The 12003-nt window shown below is 46.3% G+C and overlaps 1 protein-coding gene across 3 annotated transcripts in view; it reads right to left on the bottom strand.

Annotated features, from left to right (window-relative positions):
- LOC101151290 (pleckstrin homology domain-containing family M member 1) overlaps positions 1–12003 on the bottom strand; it is a 71080-nt gene that overhangs the window by 44561 nt on the left and 14516 nt on the right. For all 3 annotated transcript variants that reach the window (XR_010133598.1, XM_063705775.1, XM_055387810.2), the window contains exons 3-4: positions 11101–11727; positions 4198–4597 (exon numbers count right to left, since the gene is read on the bottom strand). Coding sequence is in view for 2 of the 3 variants with exons in the window: in XM_063705775.1 (XP_063561845.1) it covers positions 4198–4597; positions 11101–11727 (1027 nt within the window). In the remaining variant the exon portion in view is untranslated. The remainder of the gene's footprint in view (positions 1–4197; positions 4598–11100; positions 11728–12003) is intronic.

Raw genomic sequence — 12003 nt, 5'->3', positions numbered from 1 at the left:
ATAACTGTGGAAGGGGAACCACATACCATGGGCAGGTGGTCCATGGGGGCAGTGATTAAGAGCAAGTCCTAGAACTCACACTGCCTTTTGGGAGTTAAACTGAAACGAACTCACAACCCCCAGATCCCAGACATGCGTCACCCTTGAGAGGCCCCTACTCCCTGCAGCTCTCCTTCCCAGTGCTTAGCACAAGTGTAATTATGATGCGGATAATCATTTGTCTAATTTAATGTCTGTCCCCAAAGGGCCTTTGTCTGTCCTGTTGTATCACTCTACCCCTAGGACCTAACATGGTGCTTGGCTTATAGTAGGTGCTTTGGGTTCAATGAATTAAAAATAAATGTTTTTAAAAGAAAGACTGAATGGGTCTCTACACTATAAAACTTGACAGTGACCCCAACATCTCCCCCAAAATAACATCAAATAAAAAGCACGTGGCTAACTGATAGAAGTATAGAAAGATGAGGACCACAGGGGCAGACATGCAGGGCACAGCCTGGCACTGTCCACAGGCCAGGAGCCCAGCAGGCCCACATGAGCTGGCAGGCTATTCAGTGGCACCTGGTGACTACCTACTGAATAAGCAGTGAATGAATCCACAACTTCCCTGTGAGACAGACACAGGACGGGGGCAGGATCCGAGATTCTCACATCGGACTCAGCACCAAGCGCTTAGATGTCACATTCCCTAAGCAACCTTCCAGCAATCAGAGTCCCCTGTAGCTGGCACAGAGGCAGAGCCTGCCATGATCACACCAACCTGACCACCCTGTCCACTCGATGGTACACTTCAATGACCCACTTTGGCCTCCCAAATTGCTAGGATTAGAGGCGTGAGCTATCAAGCCTCGCCTGAACGTCCATAATCTTAAGTTTCACATTTGTCTCCTTCCTTCCAGTCCCCTTGACTTATCTTTGTTATTTTATATTAAAGACATTGGGATGGTCATGGTTTATTCACACATCTTGTATGATTCTGGGCCAGGTACTTGCTGGAGATACCAAGAAAAAGAGCCATTCCAAACAGCCTTATAGCTAGGATGGGGGAACAAAATAAACTTAGGAATTGGCATCTCAAGAGTCTCTTGGGAGTTCAAGAACTATTCATCGATGCCTACTTTCTCCCAGGTACAGTGCTTGGTGCTGACAATACAGAAGTGAACAGGCCTGGTGCTCTGTATCATAGAGCTAATATTCTAGTAAGGAAGACAGAAAATAAACAAGGAGACAAAGAGATAATATACTGTAATTGCACATAGTGATGAGTGTTATAAGCGAAGTCAACCAGATGAATGGGACAGAGAGTCACTGGGGATGGTGCTTTTGAGCTACGGGGGTCCAGTCAGGGAAGGCTGAGACAACAATGAAGTGAGTCGGGAAAGAAGGAACAGCAAATGTAAAACCCTGAGGCTGGGCCGGGCACGGTGGCTCATGCCTGTAATCCCAGCACTTTGGGAGGCCAAAGTGGGCAGATCACTTGAGGCTAGGAGTTTGAGACCAGCCTGGTCAACATGGTGAAACCCCATAATTTTGTAAAAATACAAAAATTAGCTGGGCATGGTGGTAGGCATCTGTAATCCCAGCTACTTGGGAGGCTGAGGCATGAGAATCAGTTGAACTTAGGAGACGGAGGTTTCAGTGAGCTGAGATTGCACCACTGGACTTCAGCCTGGGTGACAGAGTGAGACTCTGCCTCAAAAAAAAATTTTTTTTTAAAAGAAGCCTGATGTTGGAAGGAGTTCGCTTGGACTACAGAGCTGCAAGGAGGCCGGTGGGTCAGAGCTTACTGAACAAAGATGCTATTCTGTCCCACCAGCTTTGAGGCCCTGGCAAGATAAGATGCCTGAGCCTGCAAAGCAGAAGCTAGACCATGGGCAGGAGTGAACTCAACATGCTTAGTGCCACTCTGGAGTCCTGTGGGGCGCACAGCCTGCATCCCCAGCAGACGTCACTCTGCCTCCAGCTTGAGGAAGGGGCTGCAGAGCTTTCCTCTTCAGCCTTCAGCTTGAGTTGGCAGGTGCACAGTCACAACCTTCAGGGTCCTAGAGCATTCATTTTCAGGAAGTAAATCTTCAGGATGTACTGAAGCATCTTCAGGATAGCAAATTCGAAGACTCTGACCCACACTGACAGTTTTGTGATTTACATGGTCATATTCAAGAAACAGAGTGAGGCCAATCAGATATCCATATGGAAAAATACGAGGTTTGACTTCTAACACCACACACAAAAATTAATCCCAGAAAGATCATAAACCTAATTGTGAAAGATAAATCACTAAAGCTTCTAGAAGATAATATAGGCAAATACCTTCAGATCCTTGGGGGAGATGAATATCTCTTAAATGGGACAAAAACCAAGCAAACCATAAACAAAAAGACTGATAAACTGCACATCATTAAAAGAACCTCTGTTCAATAAAAATACCATTAGGAGGTTTAAAAGTCAAGCCCTATAGACTAGAAAAAGATACTTGATAAATATACTACTTTTGTCCAATAAAAGACTTATATCTGTAATATATAAAGAGTTCCTACAAATCAACACATACACATACAACTCAATTTAAGACCGGAATGACAACTTGGACAGACATTCTATAAAAGAGGATTGACTGGCCAATAAGCAAATGAAAAGGTATCATCATTTAGTCATCAAGGATATGAAAATTAAAACCACTACACATCTACCAGAGTGGCTAAAATTAAAAAGATTGGTAACACCATTGGCCAGGATAAAGAGCAACTAGAATGCTCATTTGTTGCCAATATGAGGATAAATTAGCACAAACACTTTAGAAAACTGTTTGGTGGTGGTATCTATTAAAGCTAAACATAAGCCACCCAAGGACCTAGCAATTCCATTCCCAGGTATATATACCCACAGAAATAAGCACCGAGGTTCTCCAAAAGCATGTATGAGAATGTTCACTACAGCTTTCTTCATAATAGTCAAAACCTGGAAACAACCCAAATGTCCATTAACAGGAGAATGGATAATAGGTTGCGATATATTTTTACAATGGAATACTGCAGAACAATGGAAAAGAATTAACTACAGCCTCATGCTATATGTACAGCCACACACCACCATGCCCAGCTAATTTTTTTATTTTTTGTACAGATGGGGTCTCACTTTGTTACCCAGGTTGGTCTCCAACTCCTGGGCTCAAGCAATCCTCCCTCTTGGTCTCCCAAAGCGCTGGGGTTACAGGTGTGAGCCACCATGCCCAGCCCCCAAATATTTTCATTTTAACTTGTAATCCATAAAAATGAGATTTTCTATTCTTTTATCATGCTAAGTTATTGAAATCCAGCACTTATTTCACATGGCACATCTCCATTTGGACTTGCCACATTTTAAGTGTTCAACAGCCACACGTGGCTTGTAGCTGCCATATTGGACAGCACGGCTCTAAAACCTGGGTCATGTTGCAAAGTGAGTATGTTCAAGGCCTAGTATTTTCTAAAAATATTAATTTAATAGGCTGAGTGCACCGGCTCATGCCTGTAATCCCAGCACTTCAGGAGGCCCAGGCAAGAAGATCGAGACCAGCCTGGCCAACATGATGAAACCCCATCTCTACTAAAAATACAAAACTTAGCCAGACATGGAGGTGGGCACCTGTAATCCCAGCTACTCAGGAGGCTGAGGCAGGAGAATTGCTTGAACCCAGGAGGCGAAGGTGGCAGTGAGCAGTGATTGTGCCACTGCACTCCAGCCTGGGCAACAGAGCAAGACTCCATCTGAAAAAAATACCAAAAACCAAAAATCAAAAAATATTAATTTAATAATAACAAGTACTAAGGAGGAAATGAAGGTTCAGAGAGCTGAAGTGACTTGCCCAAGGCCTTATGCTGGTGAGTGGTAGTGGTTAAAGAGCTGAGACTGCGGTCGGACGAGAACAACCTTCACAAAGTGACATGAAAATGACAGGAGATACACACGGGAAGTGATCAGCACAGTGCCGGGCTTATATCTACAGCTCACATGCCAAGAAACAGCCGGGCTTATATCTACAGCTCACATGCCAAGAAACATGAGCCCCATCATCATGATGCTATTAACACTATCACTATGCAGGGAGAGGAAGGCTAACAGGGAAAAGGCAGAGACCACTCAGGGTCACTAGCTGGGGAAACCCTGCGTCAGCTGACATTTCCCAAGGCTGCCCCCTGAACGGCTTGCACCACTCACCGGACTGGTGGGTGAGGAAACTACCAGCTTCAGACCAGCTCCGTCATGAGCCTGGGCCTTCTGCAGGCCATTCCCTTGGCCCACTTCTCTGGCTGTCTCGCTGACAGTACTAGAAGGCTGCTGGCCTGACGTGCTCTCTACAGGCTGCTGTAAGTCCAGGGGGCTGGGCGCCTGGGGACGCGGCGCCTGGGGACGCGGCTCCTGCACGTGGACACCATCTTGAGTTCCAGAGGCTGCCTGGGCAGGAAGGGGCTCTGCAGGTGCCTCACAGTGCAGGTGTGTGCTGGTGTTGAGGCCATGGAGGGAGAGCGAGGCCTGTGGTGTGGGGATCTCCGTTTCTTGGCTCAGTCCGTTGGTTGGCACAGAGTTTACCTGGGCTTTGCTGAATTCCAACAATACCCTAGAAGTTTTAAACAAAGAAACCTGTGTGACAGGTTGTCTGCGATAATGCCCAAGGCAACTGGGGCAGAGGGAAGAATGCAAAACTGCTGTTTTATGATTTAAAACAACCCACACCCTCTAAATGATCCACTGCACTCCTCCTCACACAGTCCTCCTCTGACACTCCCACCACGTTTTTCCTGGCCAGGATTTAGGCAGACTGCATGGACAGGTGATTTGTGGAGCCTGGGATCTCAGGCGAAAAAGCTCCCCAGCAGAGGAAGAGGACTTGGTATGAATGAGGATTTACTGGCATTCTGAGCAGGCTAGCTGTGGGCCTGGAGAGCTTGCTCAGCCAAACGCATGGTTGTGTGGGCAATCGTTTCCCCAAACATGGTATGCAGCAGAGCCTCCTCCTCCACAGCACAGGGAGTAGAGATGCCAGGACTCTGTGCACTGGGGCAGGGACTAGGAGAAGCGAGGGCTAGGCAGGTTTCCTAAGCGAGGTCATACTTTGTTCCTGTGCAGGCACTGGGACAGCAAGGGGAGGTGCAAGGGCTGGTCCCCTCAGAGCTGGACTGGATGTGGAGACAGAGAAGCTTCACATCCCCAGAAACTGCTGCTGGAGCTCACTGTATACCAGGTGTGTGAGGGTGGATATGAGTACACACGAGATGTGCCCCTGCTCACTCTCCATGGTGGGACTGCCACTCCCTGTCTCCCCCATGCTGCTTCCTGGGGCCACAGGGAGCAAATGTTACTGCCTTGGTACACGTGCGTGCACACCACACTCACACATACACGCTGCACAGAAACATGCCCTGGGCCCTCTGGAATGTGCACTGACTAGCAACTGCTCCTCCCTCTCCTGAGGCTTCTTCTGAGGATCCAAGCTCCATTTTGAAAATAAACCCGTTTGCTATCTCTTCTGCTTATAAAACCAGTGGAGCATGTCATGGGCAAAGCCTGGTTCAGGTGGCCACAAGCTGTCTAAGGCCCCAAAGCCTCCCTGCATCTGCCCTGATGGCTTGGACTGGGTCCAGAAGATACATGAAGCTCTGCTTAATTTGGGCTTATGGAAATGAGGATTTTAGAATTCAAGTTGCTTACCTGATTGTCTTTCCAGTGAGCTCTGCACCATCTTAACCCCAAACAACATTTCAAGACATTATCGTCAAGAATAGGTGGCCAATCCATACATGTATAAGTAACTGATTTTGGCCGGGTGTGGTGGCTCACATCTGCAATCCCAGCACTTTGGGAGGCTGAGGTGGGTAGAACCACAAGATCACGAGTTCAAGACTAGCATGGTCAAGATGGTAAAACCCCGTCTCTACTAAAAATACAAAAATTAGCCAGGCTTGGTGGCAGGCGCCTGTAATCCCAGCTACTCGGGAGGCTAAGGCAGAGAATTGCTTGAACCTGGAAGGTGGAGGTTGCAGTGAGCCGAGATTGTGCCACTGCAATCCAGCCTGGGTGAAACAGCGAGACTCCATCTCAAAAAAAAAAAAAGTAACTGATTTTCAACATAGACACCAACACATTTTAATGGGGAGGGAATAGTCTTTTCAACAATTGTGCTGAGATAAGTGGATAATCACATGCAAAAGAAAAAAGCTGGACTGCTATCTCACATTGTATACAAAAATTAACTCAAAGTGGATTAAAGACCTAAAGGTAAGAGCTAAAACTGTAAAACTCTTAGAAGGAAAGAGAGGTATAAACTTCATGTCTTTGGATTAGGCAATGGTTTCTTAGATGTGAGATCTACAGCATAAGAAAGCAATAAAAAATAAATTGTAATCCCAGCACTTTGGAGCCAAGGCGGGTGGATCACCTGAGGCCAGGAGTTCGAGATCAGCCTGGCCAACATAGTGAAACCCTGTTTCTAATAAAAATACAAAAATTAGTTGGGCGTCGTGGTGCGCACCTGTAATCCCAGCTACTTGGGGGACTAAGACAGGAGAATCACTTGAACCCGGGAAGGGGAGGCTGCAGTGAGCCGATATCACACCACTGCACTCCAGCCTGGGCAACAAAGTGAAACTCTGTTTCAAAAAACAAACATAAAAAACGTTTGTGTGGTTTTTTTTTTTTTTTATTTGAGACTGAGTCTCACTCTGTCGCCCAGGCTGGAGTGCAGTGGCGCCATCTTGGCTCACTGCAAGCTCCGCCTCCCGGGTTCATGCCATTCTCCTGCCTCAGACTCCCGATTAGCTAGGACTACAGACGCCCGCCACAACGCCCAGCTAATTTTTTGTATTGTTTTTTTTTTAGTAGAGATGGAGTTTCACCGTATTAACCAGGATGGTCTCGATCTCCTGACCTCGTGATCCGCCTGCTTTGGCCTCACAAAGTGATGGGATTACAGGAGTGAGCCACCGTGCCTGGCCAAAACGTTTGTGTTTTAAAGGATACTATCAAGACAGTAAAAAGACAATTCAAAGAATGGGGGGAAATATTTTTAAATTATACAGAAGGGCCTATTATCCAGAATATATACAGAACACTTACAAATCAACAATAAAAAGACAAATAACTAAATGTTTAAATGGGCAAACGATCTGAACAGACATTTCTCCAAAGAAGATATCCAAATGTTTGATAAGCACATGAAAAGACACTCAACAGCATCAGTCATCAGAGAAATGCAAATCAAAACTACAATGAAATACCACTTTATACCCACTGGGTTGATTGTAATAAAAAAGACAGAAAATAATAAGGGTGGGCAAAGATGTAGAGAAATTAAAGCTTGTATATATTAGCGGTGGGGATGTAAAATGATGCAACTACTGCAGAAAACAATTTGGTAGTTCCTCAAGAAGTTAAACATAGAGTTACATATGACCCAGCAATTCCACCCCTAGGTATGTAACTAAGAGAATTAAAAACATGTCTACCCAGGCTGGGCGTGGTGGCTCATGCCTGTAATCCCAGCACTTTGAGAGGCTGAGCCAGGCGGATCACCTGAGGTCAGGAGTTCACCTGGCCAACATAGTGAAACCCTTTCTCTACAACAAGTACAAAAATTAGCTGGGTGTGGTGGCAGGCCCCTATAATCCCAGCTACTCGGGAGGCTGAGGCAGGAGAATCGCTTGAACCCAGGAGGCGGAGGTTGCAGTGAGCCGAGATCATGCCACTGCACTCCAGCCTGGGGGACAGAGCGAGAGTCCGTTTCAAAAAATAAATAAAATATTGAATAAAATAAAATACAACAATACCATCAATTGAGCACTATTGATGCCTCTGTGCCAGGGACCATTCTAAGTACTTAAATCTAAGTACTTAAACCCTCCAGACTATACCTATGCCACTCAGTGATGATTATAATACAGATCCAATCTACACAGAAGAAGCTATTTAGGACAGTCAATTCACTAGGCCAACTGCAATTTGGTTTCTGCCAAACAGAACCGCTTTATATTAATAAATTTCATTTTGAATGTTGTGTCTTTTATGCTTTTCTTTATGTTTGATTTGTGGATGTTTTGATTTTATATGTGTAATGATAAGCACAAGGAATTTATGTCTAATTTAAAGTTACAAATATTTAAATAATGTAATAACTTTGATGAACTCTAAGTGTCGGTGAGAACATTTTATCCTTGAAATATACACTTCAAGAAATGCTGGTCTCTGTGGATGCTCAAGGACTAACTTCAAGGCCCAGCTCTACGAATGCTGGTGCTGGCTGTGTGTTTGTGCATCTGTATGTCTTACATTTGCCAGTTACTCACACCACTGTCCGGCATTTGTCTATACATCCTGACCCTTGCCCCTCCAGTTTCCCCATAATAGCCGGGACAACACTTCCTGCACAGAGAGGATGGTCACTGATTCAGTGACCTTAAGCTGGAATTTTCCATCACAAGACACATGAGATAAAGGCGAGACATATGACAAGGGGATGGCTGGCTGGTCTGCAGAGGAGGCAGACACACAGGAAGGGCTAAGACAGGTGAGTGAACCTAGGTCATGCCCTGTGCCCGGGTCACACTGCAGGCCTGTCATGCCATGGTCCCAGTGGTCACAGGAGGCAGAGACTGTTCCTCCCCAATGTATTCTATCTAAATTCCTCCATTTAACATTTGAAAACTCCACCTAATGTGCTCAGAAGCCATTTCTGGGCCTACGAGACAATCTCCTATATTGTTTGACTAACAAGCAATGTGCCTGACCTTCCTGGGCTTGTAAGTGGTGGAACAGGACTCGAAACTAGGTCTGCTCCAAGCCCAGTCCATAACACCACCCAATGCTGGTGCTCTTTCCATGCTGGGTGAGAACCCTGGAGGGACCTGAACCAAGGCGAGGGCACAGGGTGAGTGGAAAGAAGGTCCCAAACACGTGGGACCTTCTTTTCCACTGATGCAACATGGATCCAGCTGAAGGAGGCTTTTAATAAGAAGTTCCCATTTTCCACCTATCAGATGAGCAAATATCCAAAAGTTCACTAATACCATCAGTTGGCAAGGCTAAGAAACAAGGACATTCCTGGTGGAGTGTAAATGGGCAATAATCTGTGAACATTCCATATTAGTCTATCCTTTTGCTCGGCAATTTTGCTTCTGGGAGTTTATGGAACAGAGATAGCTATGCAGAACTAAAAGACCACATACACAAGGTTATTTATGAAAACACAGGCCCCAGCACCCATTAAATACTGAGCTGATTAAGTAAACTAAGGTACATTCATACACTAGAACAATATGCAATAGAAAAAAAAAGAATGAGGCTGGGCGCAGTGGCTCACGCCTGTAATCCCCAGCAATTTGGGAGCCTGAGGCAGGAAGATCTCTTGAGCCCAGGAGTTCAAGACCAGCCTGGGCAACACAGTGAGACCCCCGTCTCTATAAAAAATAAAAATAAAAGAATGAAGAAGCTCTGAAATGAAAAGATCTTCTCCAAAACAAGATATAGAACAGTGTATATACTGCCTTTGTAGGAGAGAAAGTAATAAATAAGGAAGAAATTTTAAAAATCTTTTATTTTTTTTTTTGGGACAGAGTCTCACTCTGTCACCCAGGCTGGAGTGCAGTGGCACGATCTTGGCTCACTGCAAGCTCCGCCTCCCGGGTCCACACCATTCTCCTGCCTCAGCCTCCTGAGTAGCTGGGACTTCAGGCGCCCGCCACCACGCCCGGCTAATTTTTTGTATTTTTAGTAGAGATGGGGTTTCACCTGTTAGCCAGAAAGGTCTCGATCTCTTGACTTTGTGATCCACCCGCCTCGGCCTCCCAAAGTGCTGGGATTACAGGCGTGAGCCACTGCGCCCAGCTGAAAATCTTTATACTGGTATTTGTTGTAGATGCATTTAGAAATTTGGAAGAATATACAGGAAATTGATTATTATGGTTTTAGGGGTGGGAGGAAAGAACAGGGTAGAGGGAGAACAGGAATGGGAAAGGCTTTCACTGTATATGTTTTAGATTTTTTTTAACCATAAAAAGATTATCTATGCAAATTTTTTATTTTATTTATTTATTTATTTATTTTTTGAGACAGAGTCTTACTCTATCACCCAGGCTGGAGTGCAGTGGTGCGGTCTCAGCTCACTGCAAACTCCACCTCCCGGGTTCACGCCATTCTCCTGCCTCAGCCGCCCATGTAGCTGGGACTACAGGTGCCCGCCACCATGCCCAACTAATTTTTTGTATTTTTAGTAGAGACAGGGTTTCACCATGTTAGTCAGGATGGTCTCAATCTCCCGACCTCGTGATCCACCTGCCTTGGCCTCCCAAGGTGCTGGGATTACAGGCGTGAGCCACCGTGCCCAGCTGCAAAAAAATGTTTAAAAGGCTGTGTGAAGAAGGCTCTGCCCAGTTCTCTCTTCAGCCTAGTTCATCTGCCCCACATACTCTTCCACACATCTGTCTGTCCCCACCTGTCCACCACCTCCTGCATGCAGCACTCAGGTCCTGTGTGCCCCAGGAGGTATTCTGTGAAGTCATACTCTTATGCGTTATGTTTCATCTATTTGTTGGAAGTTTTAAATGTACTCTGACCTATTAGTTTCCTTCCTTCTAGATGAAGACAACAATATTTTACACTGTACCTTGTAGAGACTAAGTATCTTGTTTTTTTGTTGTTATTGTTTGTTTTCAGTTTTTGTTTTATTTATTTATTTTTTTTTAATTTAGAGGCAGGATCTTGCTACATTGCCCAGGCTGGCCTCGAACTGCTGGGCTCAAGCAATCCTCCTGTATCAGCCTCCCAAGTGCTGGGATTTCAGGCATGAGCCACCGCACCCGGCCAAGTAACTTGCTAAAAGTCACCGGGGCAGAGCTGGAGCCCAAACCAGCTCTAAGCTGTTCTAAGTCCACTTTCTCCACTATGCCTGTATTGCCTGCTACAGTTCCCAGCTACTCCAGTCCCTGGAGAAGTTGATGACTCCCTTGGCTTTCTTTAATTACTAATGGAGTTCAGTAACAGACAATCACATGCTATGGGAAGAAAGGGAGGAGGAGAGGAAAGAAAGGAGGGAAGAGAGAAGATGGGAAGGAGTGGGGGCAGCGTACTCACTCTTGCAGAGACCGGTCTGAGTCCTCAGCATTTGCTGTGCCCAGGTCTGAGTCACAGGACATGGGCTCCTCGCAATGGTCTGGACTCTTGGAGCCATTCTCTTGGAGTAAGCAGCTATCAGAGTTTAGGCTGCAGGACAGCTGGGATGAACTGGCCGTGTCCAGGCTGAGGGAGGAGGCAGTCAGCCTCTGGTTCCTCCGTATCTTATGGCCCGAGTGATGGACTTCGATGTCTTCAGAGCCTGAAGAATGGGAAATGGAATCCAGAGATTCCTTCCGCTGTAGTTCTGCACCAGAGGTAGAGAGAGGGTCCAGCTCAGAAAGCGGGCAAAGCCCAGACAGGGCCAGTGGGGTGAGCGTCCACTCATTTAAGATGGCAGACTTGTAGGAGAGTTCGAAGGACAAGGACGTGAGGCCCTGCAGGAAGCTAAGGAGGAACTCGCCCTCCTCAGCATCCCGGAGCAGGGCGGTGGGCTGGTAGTACTCATGCAAGCGGGCCTGCTCCTGCAGCAGCAGCTTCAGGTAGCACTCCATCAGGCCATCGTTCAGGGCCAGCCGCAGCCATGCCCGGCAGCGGCCCACATCCGTGTTGACAAACGTCAGGTGCTCCAACTCGGAGATGATGTGTCTGGGAAGGGAGAACAGACGTGTTTCAAGAAACTACCCCAAATCACAGAGATGTGCTTTTATCCACTGGTTAGCAGGAACCACGAATAACTACTGCAAATAGATACAGGCATGAAAAAATATTGGGTAATAGTGTTTTAGGCCAGATGTGGTGGCTCACACCTGTAATCCCAGCACTTTGGGAGGCCAAAGCAGGTGGATCACTTGAGCTCAGGAATTCGTGACCAGCCTGGGCAACAGGACGAAACTCTGTCTCTACAACAACAACATAGCCAGA

The sequence above is a fragment of the Gorilla gorilla genome, chromosome 4, assembly GCF_029281585.2.
Source record: "Gorilla gorilla gorilla isolate KB3781 chromosome 4, NHGRI_mGorGor1-v2.1_pri, whole genome shotgun sequence".
Classification (NCBI taxonomy): Eukaryota; Metazoa; Chordata; class Mammalia; order Primates; family Hominidae; genus Gorilla; species Gorilla gorilla.
The sequence above is the reverse complement of the archived record's forward strand: the minus strand, read 5'-3'. Positions and strand labels throughout refer to the sequence as shown.